Source organism: Crocuta crocuta, unplaced genomic scaffold (assembly GCF_008692635.1).
Source record: "Crocuta crocuta isolate KB4526 unplaced genomic scaffold, BGI_CrCroc_1.0 scaffold131, whole genome shotgun sequence".
NCBI classification, from domain to species: Eukaryota; Metazoa; Chordata; class Mammalia; order Carnivora; family Hyaenidae; genus Crocuta; species Crocuta crocuta.
In genome coordinates, this window is record NW_027528977.1 from 12,456,381 (window position 1) to 12,480,036 (window position 23,656).

Genomic DNA, 23,656 nt, shown 5'->3' on the forward strand with positions numbered 1-23,656 from the left:
TGCCTCCACGGTTTCCCTATAGATTGCTGGTTTGCAATTGTGCTCTTGGGAGACGGTAGACTCTGGCTGTACCTAGAGGCTGTCGTGGAGGGAGAGCACTTTGCATGAGAAAACCACCACCACCCCACAACAGCATAGTCCCCATCACAGATAACACTTCTACCAGGCCCTTTGCTAAGCATTTAAACATACTAAATTATTTAATCCTCACGAAAGCATCAATGATGACAGTGCCATTATTATTCCCATTTTACAGGATGACAAAACTGAGGCACAGGAAGGTTAAACACCTGCCCAAAAGCAATGCTGCCCTCTTTATATACCGGATGCCCATCCATGATCTCATTATTTTATTCATTCTTTCATCCAGGTGTTAGGCAGACATGCACTGAGTATCTTTTATGTTTCTTTTCCTTTTATTTAAAGCGATACTGTGTTTTAAAATGAAACATGCCATTTCCAGCTCTGCCCAAGCTTTGACTGGCATCCTTCACTGCCAGCCTCTGCAAACAGCCTCCTGCTGCTTGTGTGGACTGTGGCACGGTGCGCAGCCCAGGTCACCCATCAGGCCCTGGGCATCTTCCTCCGCTTTCAGGCTGCTGGTGGCTCTCGCCGAGTCCTTCTCCGGGAACTGCACTAGACTCAGTGGGGACTGCGTGACTTTCTGCTCCCTCCACTCTGGTTAGGGTGGGGCACAGCTGGCCACGAGGGACAGACCTTTGCTGGGGGGGAACAAAGTGGAGACTCTTGTCACTTTGGGACCACTGTTGGGGCTGCCCCTGCTCCGAGCTCCCCACGGGTGGGCTGAGGCCTCTGTTGTAGCTGCACCGCAGACCAACTGCCCCTGCCCGGCCCGCTCCTCATGCTCCTTCACAGGTGGTTCCTGAGCCTGACCCCGAAAATGCCTGGGAGACCCCCCTAAGAGACTGTACAGAGGCATCTGTCCCCATCTGAAGCTGTAACCAGCCCTGTCTTCTCAGTGGCCCCCCACAAAGCAAAAGGGGTCCCAGTGCCTCGGACCTTCCCAAAGGGTCTTGATGGCACTAATAAGGCCATTCAAGGCCACAAGCCCTGAAAGTCGTGGAGGTGGTTAGTCTCTTTATGTCTGTGTTTTCATACATTAGCTAATTAGATTTGTTCCCAGGCCCCATTACTGTTTCGTCAAGTGCCTCGTGGCCTTGGCTCTAATGACAGGCGGCCACACAAGCTGGTCCAGGAAGATGCTCTCTTTCAGGCCCGCAGGGATCAGCCAGGACAGGAGAGAGGAAGGAGGGGAGACTGGATTACTGGGTGTCAGGGAAGGGTCACTGATCCCCTACTTCTTTCCGCCTTTGAGAGAGGAGAACGCAATCGGCATTTCCCCTTCTTAAGGAGGCATCTTTCCAATGCAGTCAGAAGGCCTGGGTGGGAAGTAACCCACCTTTGCTCTATTCTTAAGTGGCCTGCTCAAATAGCCTACCTCTGCCCCAGGTCTGACCCCTAACATTTCTTAAATTTAATTGCAAATTACTGTCTCGGCAATTCCACAGGCTTCCCACTGTAGCCTAAATCCAGCAATAAAGGCAGAAAACAAATGGAATTAGACCCTGCAGAGGTGATCTGGGGATGTGGACGTGAGGCCTCACGAGTAATGTCACTTAGCATAAACCAGGTGGTGGGATTCAGTCTGAAGGAGCTCCAAGGTCACCACGTCCAGCCCTGCTTCACATCACAGGAGGAAGGACCAGGCTGTCCAGAAACCGTCCGAAGAACAGAGAAACATGGGAACCAGGCAGCCTGGCCCGTCATCACCTCCCAAGGCCTGGCCGCCACATCTATTTCGTGAGTACCTACTATGTGCCGGGTCATGAGTCAGTGGCTCTCAACCTCTCTGGTCTTCAGATGCCTCTACATATTTCAAAATTATTGAGGAAGGACCCCAAAGTGCTTTCGCTGTTATTTATCATATAGAAAACAAAAACTGAAGAACTGCATGAATATTCATGATTTTCTTCATTTCAAAGTAACCCATTACATGTTAACACATCACATATTTTATGAAACGAAAATATGTTCATATTTTACAAAAATAAACTCTATCAGGGCCACCTGCGTGGTTTCATCAGTTAAGCGTCTGACGCTTGATTTCGGCTCAGGTCACGATCTCACAGTTTGTGAGTTCGAGCCCCGCACTGGGCTCTGTGACAGTGTGGAACCTGCTTGGGATTGTGTCTCCCTCTCTCTCTGCTCTCCCCCACTTGCTCTCTATCACTCTCAAAATAAATATAAACTGAAAAAAATTTTTTAAAAATAAACTCTACCTAAAGAACAAAGATGATTAGTGAGAAGAGGGACACTGTTTTACGTATTTTCAAATCTCTTTAATGTCCAGCTTAATGGAAGACAGCTGGATTCTCAGATCGGCTTCTGCTTTCAGTCTGGGGGAATAGCCTATTCTAGTTAAAATGTAGAGAGAAAATCTGGCGTCACACAGATATACAGCTAGAAAACGGAGAAGCATTCTAATAGCCTTTTCAGATAATGATGGATATTCTTTGTACTACAGTCACACTTGACAAGCTTCGGTTAAGCATAGCTACAATGTAAAATCCGAAACTGCCTTGCTGAACTGTTCTACTCTGCCCCATTAAAATCCACTGGTCTGTCTCCCACTTTGAATGGATATCCTACCCAGGCAAGATTTCACAACATCTTGATTGCTCACTCAGAAACAACTGCTTCACAGACTCCTGCAGACTTTCCAAACATTGACACATTTCATGGTACAGTACCACAAATTCAAATTCACCAGTTATTGCTGCAATTCTCCTCCAGGACATTTAATGAGAGGATGTCAAGTTCAGAACGGCAGATGAAGCTTTCCAAACTTCTGCTTTTCACTGAGCTTGAACTTCATCGTTGGTAACCAACACTTCCAATTGCTTTCCTTAAAATGACAGGCTCGCTTAACTCATTTTTGAGAGAACATCTGCAAAATGCCCAAATCTGAACCACCATGGTGTTTGTCAGTTGTTCTTTCAAGTAAAAAGCATGTGTCATGAAAAAGCAATGACTAATTCAGCTCACGACTCAAATCACACACGCGCTTTTCCTCCACATTACCTTCAACTGTGGTGTTTTTGTATGCAGCCAAAGTGCTTTATCTGTACCTCCCACTTTTCTTTACACAGAGTATTAAAAAGACAAGGGTTGATGGGGCGCTTAGGGGGGCTCAGTCAGTCAAACGTCCAACTCATGATTTCGGCTCAGGTCATGACCTCAGCTTTGCGGGATCGAGCCCCGTGTCAAGGCTCTGCGCTGACAGCGGACAGCCTGTTTGGGATTCTCTCTCTCCCTCTGTCTCTCCCCCTCTCCCCTGCTCACATTCTCTCTCAAAACAAACAAATAAAAAAAGGCAAGGGCCGAGATTTCATAAACTTAATCATTTTACTGCCTCATTAAGGGCATCCTTGGTGAAACTGGCATGTGTTTTAATGCAACTGTGTGATGGTCACGGGTATGACCATTCCTTGTGCGTTTTGATGCCATATCCTTGATTCAAACCAATGCTGGCACTTTTACCCACCACCACTACCGATGTTAACAGAATGAAAAATCCAAATAATGTCCTAGAGTTATGAAAATAGTTTTGACCTCAAGGACCCCCTGAAAGAGTTTTGTGGGCTCCCAGGAGTCTGTAGACTGCTCTTGGAGAACTGCCAAGCTAGGGGAGGTGCAGCCATTACTGCACCTCTAGAAACTTCCAAGCTGCCCAAGAAGATAGAGCATAAACAGACACAGCTACCATATGATGTGATGCCAGGATGGAGGTGTGGCAAAGCAGGCAATTTGTCTTACACTGTGGAAACTGGCAAAAGTTTCACAGTGCAGGAAACGTTTGAAATGGGTCTTGAGAGTTAAGTAGGAGTGCACCCAGAAAGAGAAGGTGGACTTCTCCTGAAACTGTATTCCCAGTTGCAGAAGGATGGGTCTGGGGCAGGCAAGGCCTTTGGAAACAGGTACAAAACCAGAAAATAAATAGGGGAGTTCACATTATTTTTTTTTTTTTNGGGGAGTTCACATTATTAATAAAAGTCATATTGGTCACCATCCCGGAGCACCTCCTATATACCTCACACTTTACATACATTATCATATTTAATTCTCTCCCAAACCTTATGAAGTGCATGTAATTATCTCTTTGTTTAGAGAAGGTGGGTGGGTAACTTCCTCAAGGACACAGAGCAAATTCATAAGGGAAAACAAGATGAAAACCAGAACTGCCGGCATGAACGTAGGTCAAGTGCTCAGAAAACTGCCTGGCACATAGTAATCACTCTGTGTGTGCGCTCCCAAGGGCAACTCAGGAAAACCGGTCATGCTGGGACTCCCAGGTCCTATTTCCAAACGCTCCCAGCCTGTAGGGACCTCTCCTAGAAATGGAGAAATCTGTGTAAAGACTTTGTAGAGACGATCGATCATTTCCAACGTGTTTCATCATCTTTTAAGGCGGGTACGAATGTTCTACCCGATGCCACCACGGGGTTCAGTTTCTGTGGCCTGGGCTCGGCCACAATGGTGATGCTCCAGCACTTTCTACATGTCAACCTTGGGGTGCAACACTTCACATACGTTATCCAGGTTCATGCTGAGCACAGCTCCTGGGAAGGCTCCAGACAAGTCACTCTCCTAGAATCAGAGACCAGAGCCACGGCCAGTGTGATCAGATTCCCCAGTGCGAGTGCTTTCACTCTTCCATCCCCCTGGCTGGTCCTCTGTGCCATCAGGATTGGCTGAAATACGCCAGGGCAAAGCTGAAACCAGTATTTTGGGAGTGTCTTTACCTGTGCCGGACCTTTTACCCATGCATTATCTCATTTCATCGAGAAAACAGCCCTGAGGTACAGGAGATGACGTAGAGGCCCAACCTGCGATCAGCTTGCCCACATCCATGGGTCTCGAGCAGAGCAGGACCCAGACTCAGACTCAGGTCAGCGTGAACTCCCGGTCCATGCCCGATGTGTCACGCACATTGCTTCCGCTGCATTAGGACATGTGGGTCTTCTGGGAGGGCCGAGGGAAACAACTGTGCAGTGAGCATGGGTGGCAGGGCTGGTTACTTCCAGTGAGAGGGAAGCGGGGAGGAAAGGTCCGATGCCAAAAAGAGCTGGGGGCAGGGGACTGCCACGAGGGGGAGAAGGACAAGGAAAGAAGAAGGAAGGTCCCCACGGAGCAGGAACAGGGAATCTGGGGAGAGCGGGTTAGTCTCATTATCGGAATCAGTAGTGTCCACCCCTCCAATTCCTTCAAGATCATTCCAAACACCAGGGCTCAGTTTAAGCACCGCACTATCAACGGAGACTTCCTCCAGCCCACACTGAACCCGATGTCTACTGGCATCTGCAGCCCGAGCCTCTCTCTCCGGATGTGAATGGCGTACGGACGGTCACATACTGCGGTCTGTCTCGAGCGTCTCCAGATACAAAGTTCCCATCACACACGAGGCTCCCACTGACATGGATGGGAAGTTGCTAAGAGGGAAGACGCTATCCTCTTTATTCTTCTTTTATTCTTCACAGGACCCAGAAGACTCGCAAAAACATACATATGCTCCAATCAATGCATGTGGTGGTTGAACTGTTCCCATTTTATAGAGCAAAACAGAGGAACTCCTATAAATTAAGTCCATAGGTCAAGGGCTATCTGATTTTTCTCTAACAGTAAATCTCCTGATCACTACAGCACTTCAAATCAAAGGCAAATAAGTGTGGATTGATTTAAGAAGGAAGAGGAGGAGGAGAGGGAGAGAGGAACAAAGGGGTAGAACAGAGGAGGTGGGAGGAAGGGGAGAAAGATGAAGGGGAGGAGAGAGAGGGGAGAGAGGAGGAGAGGAGGAGAGGGAAAAGCAGGGGATGGACAAAACGAGAGGAGATAATGAGAGGGAGGAGGAGGTGGATAGGGAAGAGCTGAGGGGAGGAAGGAGGAGGGGGAGGGGATGAGGGGGAGGAAGGGAAGGAGAAGGAAGACCGGGAAGATGTGAGGAGGGGAACGGGGAGGAGGGTTTTGCTCTGAAATGGGACATAGAGCTTAAAACTGAAATGGGTACGAAATCAGATTGGCGACAGAAATAGCACTCTTTTCCGAAGCATGAGTTCTATTTTGCCTAATCTAAAAAGAGATTTTTCTGCGATACAAACCTCCCCTTCTGTGCCTGCTTCACCAAGATGTAGGTTTTAATTGACTTCATCGAGTATGAAAACCTAACCCACCGCAGAATGAACCATCTTCGGGGCTCTGTCAGGTTAATCTCCAAAGAAGTCTGGCGACAAGGCCAAATCTTGAAGCAAAACAGAACAGACACCCAGAATCCGCAGCCCAGCCATCCCTCACGCGGCACAGCCTGGCAATGGGATGGTGCCCCACGCGGGCAGACCTTGGCAGCCACCCTGAGACCTGGGCCCACCGCAGTGCTCAACACCATCACCTGTTCACATCCCTGAGTTTACAAACGCAGCCAACGACCCTCAAACATAACCACTTTCATTCACATCAGGATTCACCAACTAATCTCAAAACTGGCCAGATTTCAGACTTTCTCTACATGGGTTTTCAGATTTCTTTTCTGTGGCAAGTACTATTAATAAGGAACCTCCAAGATGATTCGAGCATTCTGGACATTTTTATGGGACTTGAACCTTACCTAAGGATTCATCCATGTACCGAGAGGTCAGGTTTGACCGAATGGGACTCTGTGACCTATGCTACAGGTCTCGTTCTTGCCTTTTCTCTCACTTACCGTGGTTCAGAATTCTGTGTTTGGGGCTCACTTATCTTGTGTCTGCTTGCCCCCTTAAAAATACTGATGTCCATAAAGACCAGAACCGTGTCTGTTCTGTTCACCACAGAGCTCCCCAGGTACAGAATATGACCTGGCACTAATATGACGAATGGCACATGGTAGGTGCTGCACAACATTTATGGAATGAATGAATGAATGAATGAATGAACGAACAAATAAATGGGGTTGGAATAAATGCCTCTTAGCTTCTTAGCTCCCTGAGACAGAGTCTTGGGCTCAATTTTACCAGAAGGCCCTTGGCTGCCTGCTTGGGGTCAGCAGTCACATCAACATGGTGTTGGGACCCCAGATCTGACCTCCAGGGTGGCTGAGGGTCCCCATTTGACACACATGAGATGGGGAGGCTTCGTCACAAGGTTGAGCTCAGGCTGGGGACCTGGAGGACAGGCCCACCATGGAGCTTACTTGACCACTGTCCCAGTCAGTACCCAGCTTGGGAAGAGCATCTCTGACTTCAGCAGCCAGTGCAAGCTTGTGCTTCACACAGAGAGGGCAGCAGGAGAGCCTGGTGGTAGAAAGGAAAGTCTATATATCCCCACTGCGGCACCTACCCCCAGCCATGACCCCAAGTTCAGGCAGACATGCACTTTTGGAAGGTGGGCCGTATATAATAATGTGCAGTCTGATGGAGCTATATCTCTAGCTTGCAAGACCTGTCCCCTAATGAAGTCACAGCAGGTCCAGGACACAGAGGAGGCCGGGGCAAGCCTCAGGGGAGACACAGGGAGATGTATTCCACCCCCGGCACATGTTCTAGACTGCAGGCCCAGCCCCAGTCCTCCAGCTAGGCTTCCCATGGAATGACTTCTTCAGTGAACCCATCTGGTACCCCTGTCCCGCTGCCCCATCAACCACGGACACACTAACCTGCTAGCCAGGCTCGTTCTCACCTCCAGGACTTTATGCGTTTGCTTCCTTCCCGAGGATCTTCTTCCCTCAGGTCTGAGCATGGCAAGGTCCCAGTGCAAACACCACCTCTCAGGAGAAGCCTTCCCTGCCACCTACTCATACGGACCCCAAATGATTTTGATCTTCGTTTTGCTTGTTTATTTCTCCCTTGCTTGTAAGTTCCAAAAACTGAGACCAGGCCACCTTTCACGTCCTCCCTTAGCCCAAATCCCAGCAGAGGACAGCACACAGAAGGCACCTGACAAACATTCGGGCAGGTAAATGAATAAGTGACTGAATGACTGAATGCCTGTGCTCAGTTCAATAGTGAGCACCAACATGGTGTCCCAGGGGCCATTCAATGCCAGGCCTGTCCAGTACTGACACTAATCTCAAGTCCCCTGGGATGGTAAGGCTAAAGCTCTCAGGAAGACTCTCCCTGTAAGGACAGGCTCTACATCCAGGTCTGGCAAGTTTTTATTTTTATTCAGCACTGATTACATGGCAAGCACTTGACCTGCAAGCCTTTGTCTAGTTCACAGCTTCCCTCTGAGTGCCCACCATGGTGACTCCTGTCTCACAGAAAAGAAGCCATACTTGGGGAGGTTAAGCAACTTGTTCAAGGTCTCTTGGCTGCGAAGCCAAGGACCTCATTTGGCCTGCCCCTGGTGACCTGGGGCTCAAACGCCTCTTTCCTGCCTCCCTGCACCCCATCAAGTCAGTCGGGAAGCCCGTGTCCACAGGGGGCAGTGTAGGAAAGAGCAGGTCTCTGAAATGGCTGTTCCTATTCCTTCACCCAAGTATTTACCAGGCCCTTGCTCTGTGTAGGTGTCAAGGTCAAGGGCTGGGATGCAGAGACTAGGCCCCACCCACCTGCAGCTCAGGGACATTCATGCACAGTGAGTCATACCACAGTGGTCTCCTAGAAAGATCTTTCCTTTTTTTTTAATCTTTAAGAAATGCATTTTGTTCTTTTTCTTTCATAGTTTATTGTCAAGTTGGTTTCCACATAACACCCAGTGCTCATCCCAACAAGTGCCCTCCTCCACGCCCATCACCACCCTTCCCCTCTCCCCCACCCCCATCAGCCCTCAGTTTGTTCTCAGTATTCAAGAGTCTCTCATGGTTTGCCTCCCTCCCTCTCCCCACTATTTTTCCCCTTCTCCTCCCCCATGGTTCTCCGTTAAGTTTCTCCTCACCCATTTATAAGTGAAAACATATGGTAGCTGTCCTTCTCTGCCTGACTTATTTCACTCAGCATAACACCCTGGAGTTCCATCCACATTGCTACAAATGGCCAGATTTCATTCTTTCTCATTGCCATGTAGTATTCCATTGTATAGATAAACCACATNCAATTCAAGTCCTTTATCCATTTTGAGTTTATTTTTGTGTATGGTGTGAGAAAATGATCTAGTTTCAATCTTCTGCATGTTGCTGTCCACCATCTGTTATAGAGGCTGTCTTTTTTCCATTGGACACTCTTTCCCGCTTTGTCAAAGATTACTAGGCCATACATTTGTAGGTCCAACTGTGAGTTCTCTATTCTATTCAATTGGTCTGTGTGTCTGTTTTTGTGCCAACACCACACTGTCTTGATGATTACAGCTTTGTAGTAGAGGCAAAAGTCTGGGATGGTGATGCCCCCCCACTTTGGTTTTCTTCTTCNAGTCCGCAAAAAGTAAAAGTTTGACTTCTTTGTCAATTCTAGATAGATCACATACTGGGTCATAAAGCAGCCCTCAATAAATATAAAAGAATTGAGATCATACCATACACACTTTCAGATCACAATGCTATGAAACTCGAAATCAATCACAGGAAAAAGTCTGGAAAACCTCTAAAAACATGGGGTTAAAGAACACCCTACTAAAGAACAAATGGGCCAATCAGGCAATTAGAGGAGAAATAAAAAATATATGGAAACAAATGAAAATAAAAATACAACCATCCAAACTCTTTGGGATGTGGCAAAGGTAGTCCTAAGAGGAAAGTACGTTGCATCCAAGCCTATTTCAAGAAATTAGAAAAAGTGCAAATACAAAATCTAACAGCACACCTAAAGGAACTAGAACAAGAGCAACAAGAAAACCCCAAACCCAGTAGAGGAAGAGAATTAATAAAAATCACTGCAGAAATAAACAATATAGAATCCAAAAATACAACTGAACAGATCAATGAAACCAAGAGTTGGGTTTCTGAAAAAATAAACAAAATTGATAAACTTCTAGTCAGGTATCTCAAAGAGAAAAGAGCACCCAAACAGACAAAATCATGAATGAAAATGGATTTATTACAACCAATTCCTAAAAAATACAAGCAATTATCAGGGAATACTATGAAAAATTAAATGCCAAAAAACTGGACAACTTAGAAGAAATGGGCAAATTCCAAAACGCACACGCACTACCAAAATTCACACGGGAAGAAATGGAAAATCTGAACAGACCCATAACTAGTGAAGAAATTAATTCAGTTATCAAAAAGCTCCCAACAAACAAGAGCCCTGGGCCAGATGGCTTCCCTGGAGAATTCTACCAGACATTTAAGTCAGAGTTAATACCCATTCGTCTCAAGCTATTCCAAAAAATAGAAATGGAAGGAAAATTTCCAGACTCATTCTATGAAGCCAGCATCACTTTGATTCCCTAGCCAGAGAGACCCAGCAAAAAGAGAGAACTACAGGCCAATATCGTTGATGAATACGATGCAAAAATCCTCAACAAGATACTTGCAAATTGAATTCAACAGCACATAAAAAGAATTATCCACCATGATCAAGTGGGATTCATTCCTGGGTTACAGGGCTGGTTCAATATTTGCAAATCAATCAATGTGATACATCACATGAACAAAAGAAAAGATAAAAACCATATGATCTGTCGATAGATGCAGAAAAAGTATCTGACAAAATACAGCAACCCTTCTTAATAAAGACCCTCAAGAAAGTCGGAATAGAAAGAACTTACTAAAACATCATAAAAGCCATTTATAAGAAGCCCTCAGCTAACATCATCCTCAATGGGGAGAAACTGAGAGCTTTCCCCCTGAGATCAGGAACACAACAGGGGTGTCCACTCTCACCGCTGTTGTTTAACATAGTGCTGGAAGTCCTAGCCTCAGCAATCAGACAACAGAAGGAATTAATAGAAAGATCTTTCTTAATTAATGGTAATTAAAATTCCTCAGGTTTTGAGGATTTCTTCAAATTCCTTGGGGGTGGGGGTTTGCAGTGATGGTATGCGGAGTGAGTGCTAGTGTCTCAATTCAGGGGACACACCTGAGGCTACGGGTAGCAGGACAGAAAGGTGGGAGGCCTTGGACACACAGGCAAACTGGCTAGGTGGGCTGGCCTCCCAGGGCTTGCCCCAGTTTGGAGCCATTTCCTCCCCAAATTCTGACTTCCAGCTCTCCAGCCATGAGCTCTGGACCCTGGCAGAGGACCGCAGGGCACTGGTGGGGGGAAATGTGCCCTGCTCAGCATTTTGTAGCAGGTCTTAAAGTAGAGGCACCAGGACCTCTGCTGAGACACTGGAATCTTTCAATGTGAAGCCCAAAGTTCGTTCTTTCTCTCTCTCTTTCTCGCTCTTCCGTTCATTCATTCCTGGCAAACGTCACATTCTCTCCTCCTTGCCTGTTGAAGCCCATTGTCATTCCGGTAGCATTTCAGGCCACTGCAGGCATAGCGGAGGCTTCCCCTTCCAGATTTCTCTGTCAAATCGCTGGCAAGGACAAAGCCGTTGGGAGCAAGATGCAGTAACTAGCTTTTTAATTTCATGGCCCGAGGTTGTCAGGACAGTGCAGAGAACATTGCCAACGATTCGGAGCACGGCCCATGAATCTGGGGCACAGCAGGCGAGAACAAGGGACACTTCAACTGGCGGGGGTGGGGCTGGGTGCTGGCAGCCACTTGGAGGAGAAAGTTCTCTTCTTCCAAATTTGTTTCGTTTGGATCCCATGTTAATTTAAAAAGATCAATTCAGCAATTTTTCACCCTTCTGCAAGAAAGTGTTTCAGAGGGCTGAGAAAGCAAAAAAGAAGTGTGCTCTAAGGATCCTTCTCCAGGGGGCACAGGATAGGTGGTCATAGGCTGCTATGAAATGGGGCTTGTAAATTTGAGGGAGAGCCGCTGTATTTCTACATCATCTTTGCACACGTGGATGACGGCACAAATGCACCTCCAGATTCAGACGGTGACACTGTCACAGCGAAAAGACCTGCACCCCAGCCCCCAGCTCATCGACAGAACTGAGTGTGACTGTGGGTCAGGGGTCCTCCCTCGGAGCTCTGCAAATTGAAAGGATTGAATAAAATAATCTCTAATATCCTTTGCCACCTTTACGCTTCTCTGCTTTTTCCAAGCCCATCGTTATCTTAAACCTGGGGTCTCTGGTCCTTGGGCAGAACCTCTGCTGGGTCTGAACTGAGAGGACTGAGCCAGGCCCACCCAGGAGGGGAATGACAGAACCGCATCACGAAGGACAGTCTCTGCTTTACAGTCACACTGCTCAAGATTCCCAGGTGCGCATACCCAGGCAGGTTAACGCTTACAGAGATAAAGTGGTAAACTTGCACTGGAGTTTTGATTTACGGTCCCCACCACTCTCTCAAATGCATTCTCTTCCAAGTTCCTCACAATCACCCCATGCGTGAGGTCCTGTTATTTGCCCCATTTCACAGATAAGGAGTGTGTGATTCACGTGCCTCAAGGTGGCCCAAGTGTGACAAGAACGCCCTTCCCCAGTACCCTCTAGCCTGCTCTGGGCTAAGGTACACAAGGCTCGCTTCCGGGAAGTGGCTCGTGAGGGGAAGAGAAGCCAGTTGCATCTTCCTAGCTCTTTCCCTCCTGCCTCCCTGCAGCCTCACAACTGCCCCCTAATTGGCTGTTTCTGTCCAAGGCTCCTAGTCTCAAGCAACATGATGGGCACTGGGGGATTGAAGCTGTAAGGGAATTTATAGAAGATACCTGACAGCTCATGGAACAGATGGGAAGGCTGGAGAATGAGGCTTAGGAAGCAGGAAAGAAACAAGCAAGGTCACACAGCCAGAATCATAACCCAGACTCTCACTACGGATCCAGCCCAGCATCGTCGCCACTGCAGCTGCTACAGACGCACGGCCCCTGTGACCACAGCTTTGCAAGATCTCTGCTGACTTTGGCCACGTGCCTGCACCTGAGCTGCAAGGGAGGCTGGGAAGTGGGCGGTGTCTGCCATTTTCACCTTCCAGAGGAAGACTCTGCCTCTCAACAAGTCTCTAAGGGTGGAGCAAAGCCCCAAATGGGGAGGGTACTGGGATGCCAGGCAACCACACAGATGAGAAGTGCACCAGCGGTCAGGTAGGCTAGGTAGTGCCGTGTTAACAAGAATTCCTAAAGCTGAGTGGTTTCCAATCTAACGACCTATTTCTTGTTCACTCTACATATCCAGCAATGGCCAGCTGGGGGCTCTGCTCCAGGTCATCCTTGACCCAGACCTCAGGCTGACAGAGCACCTACCATTTCAGATACTGCCCACTGTCACTCCGACAGAGGGAAAGGGAGATTCGAGTGACACGTGTCACTTCTACTCATGGCTCACTGGCTGGACTACTCATATGGCCCTACCTTGGGGCCAGCAAGTGCAATCCTGCCTGGAGTGTAGGAGACAGAAAGCTGAGAATATCTGAATGGCATTAAGGATGCCTACAGTCCACTACATGAACCCTGCCAACCACAGCCCACCTAGGGAGAGAGTAGAGGGGGAAAGGCACTGAAATGGAAACAGGAGACTTGACTTTCATTCTAGGATGAGCTACCAAGGTCTGTGTGTTCCTCTAGCACCTCCAGAGGCTCAAGGAGTCCCCCACTTTTGGGTGCAGTCACAGGAAGCAGTCCACTCAAACTTTAAGTGGCAGCAGCAAATGTCAGAGCACAGCCCACCATGAAGCACTGGAAAGGCCAGGAGTAATCCAGGCCAGAAGTGCAGATCAGCTTCCTGGAGCTCTGGTGAGCCTCCTCCTTGCTCACAGGCTCCTTAGCCACTGCACTGTCTCCCCAGAAAGATAAGCACTTCTCTGTAGCTCTACATTCTCTCTGCAAATAAACCCTCTGCTTGCAACTGGCTGACAGCAGCAGGAGCTGGGATGTCTACAGGCCACTGGGCCCATAATCTGCTTCAGCCACAGAGGGACAACAGGCAAGTAGAGTCCCAGAAAAGTGCAGAGAACCAGGCACTGAGAGTGAGGGTCTGCATCTCTGAAGGGCCTCACACACCTGGGTCTCGCTGGCCCCACAGCCCCTCCTTCCGTTGTGATGTAGACACTTTTAAAAGGAGTGAGAACAATTATTGGTACCATCTTGGCCAATGACCAACAGACTAAATACCAAAGCTCCTGTCAACACCCAGTCCAGGGAAGAGTACAGTTGTACCTTCTCATAGGTGGGCTTCATAGATACAATACAGACCACTAGTTTCCTCCCAATGCACATGTGCCACTTCTTCCTTAATAAAACGAACCACAATTTTTAACTGGAGGCTGCACCAGAAAGCTCTCTAAGACTGTGGCCGGCCATCTTGGATCATGAGGCAGCACTTTCAAGATGGTGGAGCTTAGGAGTCTGAGCATCATGGAGCCACCCTATCGGCCCAGGACTGCCTTCCTCCAGACTTTTACATGAGACAAACTCCTGTTGTGCGTCAGCCACTGTTATTTTGTGGTCCACAGTTATGAGTGGCAAAATGCAACTGTGAACAGCTACAGCAGAAGCAGAAAAGTCATGTTAACCACTCCTGTTTTCAAAGGAGAGTGGATTGTTACAAGAATGACCTTCCTGTTTGGATGATGTCCTTCTTGGGCCTGGAGATGCAAAAGCAGGCCTGGGGCTCAGTTTGGAAAAAGGAGCTAAAGAGAGCTGACTTATATTGCACCCCATCATGAGAAGTTGGCATTCCCGTGGCGAGCCGTGAGGGTGGGAGTGAAGAGGAGGTGGGCATGGGGAGAGGGGCCGGGAGATAATAAATTGGCTGGAGGCTAGTGCACTCATGAGGAGAAAAAGCTGACCACGAATCCCTCAGGATATGGAAAGTCCTCTGTGAACAAGAAGGTCGGAAGTACTATTTGCAGTTTGTTTTAAATGTTGCTGAAATGTCAGTGCCTCCTCTGATACCCTCAGAATTTCCGTCAGTACTAAAGAATCAAGATGCTGAGTGTCATACGAAAATCCATAAGCTACAAGGAATAGGGTAGAGGTGAGAGCATGACCATGGAGAATTTGTAGAAATCATGGAGGGGGTCAGGCTTGGCCTTCGACAGGGCTCAGGATGGCCATGGTAGGTCTTAGCTAGATCTCAAGGGACAGCAGACATCTGCCACACAAGATGACTCTTACAGCCTCCTCACTGGTCTCCTTCTCTCGAGCTTCACCCAGTCCAATCACACGCTGTGCTGTCCTAGAGAAATCTGATGCTGGTCCTGCCTATTTAAAGCTCATCGTCTCTACCCCAAGGTCAAGTTCAACCTCCAAAATGGTAGCATCTGAGGCCCCAGTCCACTTCATCAATTTCATCTCTCTCTCTCTCTTTAAGTTTATTTATTTACTTTTAAGAGAGAGGGAAGAGAGAGAGAGAGAAAGAGAGGAAGAAAAAAAATCTCAACCAGGCTCCACATCATCAGCACAGAGCCGGACTCAGGGCTTGAACTCACGAAGTGTGAGAGCTGAAATCAAGAGTCAGACACTTATCCAACTGAGCCACCCAGGTGCTCCAAACTCATCTCTTGCTGGTCCCCACCACACCCCACCCCAAACACATGCTCTGCAACCCCCAGAGCTGGTGGACGTGCAACTCTTTTCAGAACATACCTATGCTCATCAAGCTTCTGCGCCTTTACCCAAGCGGACCCTCTGCCTGAGACTCCAGGCCTCTCCTTCTCTACCTATCCAGGGAATGTTCTTAATCACAACAGAAGTGAATTCTGGCTGATTTATGCAGTAAAGAATGTAGTAAAGGATACAGTGTGGCTTCCAGAATCTCTGGGAGGGCCAGGGATCGAGGCTTGAGGATGACAAGGACAGGAGCCACACCCAAAGTCCCACTCCTAAATGTTTCATGGTGACACCACTGCCCCAAAGCTGGGACAGACAAGGCAGTAGGTGCCTCTGATGCTGCCCATGCAGGCACTGGACCCATGGAGGAGCTCTCGCAGGGCTCCTCTGAAGGGCGCGCCATCTCCCCCTTGTATCTTCATAGGCCCCCCTGCGGCATCAGAGGGCCAGCGTGGCCTCTGATGGCTGGAGTCCAGGCTACATGTTTGGGAAGCTGAGAAATCAAGTCCCTGGGCTCTCCGCTTCCTGCCAAGACTCATAAGCTGGGACTGCCCAAATGCAGGAAGGATGTTCAAAGAAACTTCCAAAAAGATGGGCAAATGCCCACTTACTCATCGAGACCCTGCTCCAATAGTGCCTCCTTGGTGACGTCCCCAAGGCTGCCTTGAGCAGGTCTCTGCACTCTCTCTGTTCCCTGTGCACCCACCTCCCTCTTCAGGCTCTCTATTAACAACCTCCCTCCAGGTTTTGAACTCTTCTAGGACAAGGACCAAGGCAGAGATCATGTCTGTATCTCCCCCCTCCAGCCCTCTGTACCTAGAACAGAATGCCCATATTGCTATTTCCAAGTGAACAAATAAGTAGTTTAGCTCCACTATCAAGGACCCGCGCTACAAGAAGGACAATGAGTAATGACCACAATGCATTGAGCGCTGACTGTGCACTCACTTCTGTGCTAGGTACTTTATGCACAAGATTTTATTAATTCACAGAACCAAGTCGGGCCAATTTTGATCCTCTCTGTTTTGCAGGTGGGGAATGTGAGGTCTATTAAAGAAGTTAAGTAACTTGCCAAAGACACTCAGCCAGCACTGCTGACCTGGGCCCCAAACCAGAAGGCTACCTCATAGGGTTGGCCAGAGAAGGCAAAGGAAGGAAATCAGGAAGCTGGCCCAGCACTATGTAAGTCCATGGGCAGCTTCTAGAGCCTTCCTGCCAAGGTTGTCTCAGGGGAGGGTAAGGACACAGGGTGTGGGAGCTCCCAACGGCTCCCTACATACCTCTGTCCTTGAGGTATCCCTGCAGGATAGGAATGTCCCACTGTAGCCTAGAATCCCTAGCAGAGCAGCCACCAGGGCAGGGCTGGGGGTGGGGGACAGCAGACAGTGGGTAGAGGCAGGGGGGAAGAGGATGCAGCAGGCTGTCATAGACCCAGGCAGGGCCACTCCACCACCAAGGGCTACATTAAATGACAGCCCCTTTGGCCCTGAAAGAGCTTCCTGAGTTCAGGAACAATAAAATCTATATGTGTATACCTCCTTACCTGTGCACGGGCCCTTTCCTGCTCAACAAGCCATCACCGGTCTTCTCTCTAGAACAATCACAGATAGCCTGGATCTAGAACTTAGCACCTGCCAGCCAGGGTCTCACATAATTCTTACAACATCCCTATGAGATGGGTGCTGTAATTACCGTCATGTCGCACGTGAGAAAACGGAGGTGCCAAGAAGGGAGCTGACCCATGATTCATAGCTACAATGTGCTGGCCCAGAGTTCCATCCCAGGCCTGTCTCCAGAGGTCACGGTCCTCCTCAAATGTTGCAGAAGGTAGAACCCAGGCTTAGGCATCAGGCGGACCCAGTGTGAACTCTGCTTATGACTTTCCCTCCCTGCACCTCAGTGTCCTCACCTGTAAAATGAGAAGAAAGTCTGTCTGCCTTGCAGGGCCCCTGTCCCAACTACAGACAAGGGGGGTAAGGTGCTTCCACCAGGGCCAGGTATACAGTAGGTCCCCGATAACTATTACTTCCCTCCCTCTGGCTGGGGCAACCCGCTGGTCTGGTCTCCTCCTGCCATAAATCTTTGGAATTTCAGTTGTGTTTCCATATAGATCTAGCCCACCCTAAAGCCAGCTGTCTCTCAGAAATGGAAGGGACTTCCCTCAGCTGAGAGATCTCTGCTTTCCCCGACAGGGCATGGCTACAGAAAGTGGCCCCTGAGTCACACCCAGACACCCAGCATCAGGCCTCCCTCTGCCCCTACACCCATGATGGTGTGGGGGTGGTGGGGTGTTGGAGGGCCATTCCCCTGGGCCTCACAATCCAGTCCTCGAATTTAGATGTTCTTTCCAAATACGGCTAAAAATATAGTCACAGAGAAACACCGAAGGAACAAAGAATACAACTGTCACACAGCCTTCAACTTGGTCCCATGGTTATACCACAGGGCGTGCGGCACACTTATGAATGTATATGCATCACATGTGCGTTAAGCCTGAATTATCTTAGAAGCAGCACCATCATGTCACACTGTGTTGTGTGCATCTGAAAGATGAGAGACTGTTATTGCCGCCTGTCACAGAAGGCTTTCTGGCTACCCTGTTTCAACTCCCTTTTTTTGACAGGTAAGTGGTCAGGGAGGAGACATCACATGCCCAGAGGCATATTCAAGGGAACCTTTACCAAAGGTAATTGCTTTTAGGTCAAAGTGGCCACGTGGAAACAAGGGTTGGGGTTAAGGCAGGACTTGGGGAGGGGACGATGGTGAGAAAGCGGGAAATGCACATGCCGAAGACCATCACCCTTTCTGGCCTGTTGATGGGTCCAGAAATTTCTACCTAGAGGGGCCACAAGCCTGAACCCTGGCCTGTTGTCAGAACCTCCCAGGAAACTTGTTTAAAAATGCAGATGGCCATGGCCCACCTCCAGGGACTGCTTCTGTAGGTTTGGGGGGATGGCTGAGTATCTATATTTTTAATGAAAGGTCCTCAGGGAATTTGTATGGCCACTAAAGTTGAAGGACTGACTGAAGCTTTCTCAAAGGGGGCACATAGTAATTGAGGCTGATTTATAGCCATTTCTAGATATGAGCTGAAGGGATGGGCCCTGGGAGAAGCAAGTCGATTCACTGATGCATCCAACCATCCATTCATTCGTTTTTAGCATTATTTCCCAGCTGATGGACTAGCGGGGCAATGTGGTCAGGGTTGTATCAGTCAGACTGGACTAGGGTATGCTGAATAACAAACAACCCAGGGGCTTCAAGCAACCAAGGTTTATTTCTCCCTCCTGCTACATGTCCATTAGGGACCAGTGGGGCCTCTGCTCCACACCTCCTCACTTTGGGACCCAGGATGATAGACCGGCCACTGTCTTAAATTGTGCTGCTTATCATAGCAGATGGGAAGAGAGTTCTTGGAGGCTCTCGTGTTGGTTTTTAAATGGTCTGTCACTTCTGCTCACAACTCACTGACTAGAACTGGTTACATGGCCCCAGCTAACCCTCAGGTATTGGTTCATGACCGCTGTGCCTTTATGCTATAGCAGGGAGGGGTGGTACTTCTATCTGTAAGGCAAAGCTTTCCCAGGAACCTCAGCTGATATCTCTTTGGCCAGAAGCAGGAGCTACAGTCACCCCTAGCAACAGTGGAATCTAGAGAGGTATATACTTTAACAGGGTGCATTGCAGCCTCTAATGAAACTGGGTTCTGTTGGTAAAGAAGGAGAATGAATACTGGATAAGCAGCTAGAAATAACTAGGTAGAGAGGGAGTGTCATTGGCAAATGAGAGACAGTGTTGGAAGTGTGACAACAATGAAGGGATGGTGGAACCAGACTCCAGCAGCAACGGCATGGAGGACTTGACTATGAACTTGGCTTTACTGAGCTCACCAGTTTGGAGGTTGGCTGAGTGGCTCCCTGTGTCATCACAAGGTTAAAACTACCAAAGTAATGTGTCTGTTAATCAACATTTCTGCCCCAATAATAGACACAACTGAGTGCATTAGAAGGTCGTATCAAGACCATATCATCAGCTATTAAGGGCCTACTACATACCAGGTTCTGCATATATATGATCACCCTAATCTTCAGGACACCAAGAGGTAGGTATTGATATCATCCCCATTTTACAAATGAGCAAACCAACACTCATATTGGTTAATGGATGACCCTACATCACAGAGTCATTAAGCAGAGGTGCTGTGTCCCAACCCAGCCCAGATTCCAAGCTTCTCTCTTTTCTCATTACTCAGGTTGCCTCTTTTACTAGACACCTTTGAGTAATAATAATTTGAAATGACAACGTGTTAAAAACACCAAAGCCCAAAATGTTATCTAAGATGTATGTCTGATAATAAAGGCGGTTAATAGTATTGATTGGTGCTGAGGACTCCTGGGTATTAAAGCTCTGTTTTCTTAGTGTGTATTTGGATCCATGTTGTCATTAGATATGCTGGAAAATATCAGACAGAAACAAATAAAACCCAGTTGAGATCACATGGTATAGACATAGCCAACACACTACAGGCAGGCAATCTTGAGAAACTCTGGATGCTGTTAATTAGGAAACGAACAGCTGTCCAGCCTAAGAATTGGCAGGGCTCTCTGGATGACGACACAGGAACAAGGAGAAAAAGGGCCACACCATGAACAAGAGTAAGAATCAACAATGTGTCTACCCCGAGCGGCTGTGGTGTCTAAATGCAGTCCCAGATTCAGTCATCGTGCGCTGGAATGCTCTTGCGTATGGACCAGAATCTTGGAGTACATGGTTGGAAGGTTACCAAGGCAACCCACAGATTGACTTCTGACCTTGGGGCCCGCTCCCTGCCCCAGCCTCCTAGTGTGTTTAGTCATATATTATGGACCATTTAGGTATAGACTATGGACAGCTCACTGGACTGTACCTGACTCCTCTCAATATTCACTATATTCTGACATTTGATTGAGGGTAGTATCAAAAATCTTAAACAGCCTTATTCTATAGTTAGAGGAGCAAATTTCCCATTCATTATATTTTTCGTCCACCCCATCATACATCTTCCAAGAACCTGAATGTACCAGGCCCTGTTCTAGGTGAAACAGACAGTTCCTTCATGGAATTTAGAGGTCAGCAGGGGAAACAGAGATAAATCAAATAACCTCCCAACCCAAAGGTAAATCTGCAGCTGAAATATGTTATTAAACATTTGCTAAGGGCCAGGAATTATACTAAAAGGATTGCCAAAATGGTGCTTAATCTTCTCCAAGGTCCTGAGGAGTAGAGGGTGGGAGACATGATTCAGCTTTCCCAAAGTCATACTGCCCCAAAGTGACAGCTGGAATTCCAATCCTGCACCATCTGATGCAAAAAGCCCCTGCGTGAACTTGGCTGCTTTTTCATATCTCCCTTGGCAACCTATAGATCTCAATTCTTTCCAGCTCCTGCACTTTCTCTTGCGAGACCTGGGTTTGGACTTAACGGAGTTTCCACTCTTTAATGCAATCTTTGATATAAAATAGTCCAGAACCTAGTATATGCAATTCACTGGGATCAGGAAACTTGTTTGAGATCAGTTTTAAAACTGAGATTCAACAATGATTTTTTTTCCTAAAAAATACCTGAAAACGAGACTACCTGGGCCAAAACTAAAGCAATAATCTATAGAATTTCTAAAGGTGATGGATTATTAACAGAGCAATGGCGCCCCCTAGTGACCATTGTGTGTTACACATTCCTTGACTGGGGATGAGCACATTCTAGATAGAGATAAGTGGTGCCTTCCTATTGCAAGTCTGGTTGAATAATAAGCCGCCTCCACTCTTGATCACCTTGGCCCCTCAAACGCCCACCCCACCCCATTTATATTAATTACAGGTGCAAGGTCACAGACATATGGTGCAGAATCTTTTCACGGTTCAAAGTTCCACCAACCAGGACACAAGTTGCCCATAACCCACAGTGAGATTGCCGAAGGGTGAACCACTTACTACCAATCTCCAGGATCACATTTCCATTAGATCAACAGATTAATCCATCATTTCCTGCTATAATGCTTCTTTCTTTTCTGAAGGTTGTGGCTTAAATGACACCCACCATCTACACACACACACACACACACACAAACACAATATACACACTCTGATCCTATCCTAAAACTACAGGAAACAGACAGGAACATACACATTCACTTTAAACTAGGTATTGTGCTACAGGATGGGGACACAGTGATAAACAAGATGTAATCCCAGCTCTAAAGCTTACAGTCTAGTATGGGGAACAAATGGCTAATTAGTCTATAAACTCTTCACTTTTAATTATAATAACTGCTACAAAAATGAGGCTCTGAAAGTCTGTATCAGTAAGGCCAAAACCAGATTAGGTCAGAGAGTCAGAAATGTGCCCTGGGGAAAGAGTTAGGTGTGCTGTGCCAAAAACAGATAAAAGGCTGGTCAAAGTGATCAGAGAGCTTGGAGGAGAATGAACATGGGGCTGGTTAGCCTGAAATGGGCTTCTCTTGGGGCTAAAGGTAATAAGTATGAGGTCAGTTAGTAAGAACAAGCATTAGATAATCTCAGAGATGGTGAGGTATTGAGAGACTGTCATTAACATTAAAGTTTGTAATCAACTGAGGAAGACAGAGGTGATGTTAAAGGATGAATATAAACTAACACCTGAATACTTATTTTGAGGAGTAATTTAAACTCTCTTGAGTAGAAAATATTAGTGTGGAGAGCATCCCAGATCTGTCTAGTCTGTCTCTTCTCAGTAGCCACAGATATTGCAGAGTTTATTATTTATATACTCCCTCCTCTCCCACTGCTTATATAAGATGAGAACATAACAATAGCACACACAATTGCCCCAGTCCTGGGCAGAAGTTGAGCTAATAACAGGCAAAAGGCTGGAAGGAGAAAATGGTGGCGGCAGCATGGGGTTCCCATGGTGAACTGTGGCTAAAAACAAGTCTGGATAAAAAGCCTTACCTAGTGTGTGATGCCAGCTAGATTTCAGGAAGCAGCATACCTTAGGTTAAACACTGCAAGATTTGGATTCAGAAAACCTGAGTTCAAAGCCCTTCTTCAGCCTATAGCTATGGGATCAGGGCAACAAACTCTCTGTGTCTCCATTTCTGTATCTGTAAAACAGCAATAATATCTGCATTTTAGTTTCTCACCAAGTCGTGTTTGAAAAGTGCTTAAGCATCATTCCTGGCACATTCCATTTACTCGACATTAGATTATTATTATTACTACCATTATTATGACTCTAATATCTGGGAGGAAAACCACATACATAAGAAATAATTCAGGAAAACTTTTGTCTTCTTCGTCACAATGTTCTGCTATTTTCCAATTTTCTAAAATAAGTATGCACTGCTATTAAAATCTGAAAGGTGAAAAAATATTCACACATAATACAAATTTGACTAGTCCACTGTTTCCCAAATTTCCCGCGCTCCTATTGTTCAAGGAGGGCGTGGGTGTGCGTGTAAAGCACAGATTCCTAGGCCTTACCCAGTAATACTGAATCCGAACATCTCAGGGACAAGCCTGTTGATTTACACTTTTAATCAGCCCCACAGATGATTCTTATAATCGGGCATTTGCCGGGACCTGCAGATTCAAAGCGAGCGCTGCAGTGACTGGACGAGGAAGGTCAAGCACAGGTTGCGGCAATCACGAGGGCCTGAGCCTACAATTCCCGTACTGCCCCGCAAACTGTCGCCAAGCCAGCCGGAGCCTGCCGGGAATTGTAGTTTCGTTCGGCCAGACCTCCGCCTATAAGAAAGGCGGAGATGAGTGTCGAAAACTTCCCGTCCCACAATGCAAAGGCCAGTTGTGACGTCATCTGCAGAGCGCCCGGGATGGAGCGGGCAGTTTCTACCTTTTCTACCACCACCTCCGCTCCCTCGGAGCCGGCCTCCGCCGCCGCCGCCCTCTCCCTCCTCTCCTCCTCCTCTCCCCCGGCCGCCTCCCCATTGTCCTCCCCCTCCGCCTTCTCCTTGGGCGCTTCTGCCGCCTCTACACGACCCAGGCCTTCTGTCCCTGAGAAGCTGTGCTCGGTCTCCTTTGTGGGCCCGGGGCGCAGCCATGGCAGACGGCGGCGGCGGCGGAGGCGCGGGCGCGGCGGGCGGCGGCGGAGCG

At 47.8% G+C, this 23,656-nt stretch overlaps 1 protein-coding gene and 1 long non-coding RNA gene across 2 annotated transcripts in view; one reads left to right on the forward strand and one right to left on the reverse strand.

The window, feature by feature from the left end:
• Positions 1-413: 413 nt before the first annotated feature.
• Positions 414-23,272, reverse strand: LOC144225893 (uncharacterized). The gene is made up of 3 exons (XR_013333460.1): positions 23,027-23,272; positions 22,496-22,647; positions 414-722 (listed from the first exon to the last, which is right to left on the reverse strand). It is a non-coding gene; the product is annotated as an uncharacterized LOC144225893 (long non-coding RNA).
• A 113-nt stretch (positions 23,273-23,385) lies between these two features.
• Positions 23,386-23,656, forward strand: part of BOD1 (biorientation of chromosomes in cell division 1) — a 19,375-nt gene continuing 19,104 nt past the window's right edge. The window contains exon 1 of the mRNA XM_077757302.1: positions 23,386-23,655. Within this exon, the coding sequence (XP_077613428.1) occupies positions 23,603-23,655 (53 nt within the window). The 5' untranslated portion in view covers positions 23,386-23,602. The remainder of the gene's footprint in view (position 23,656) is intronic.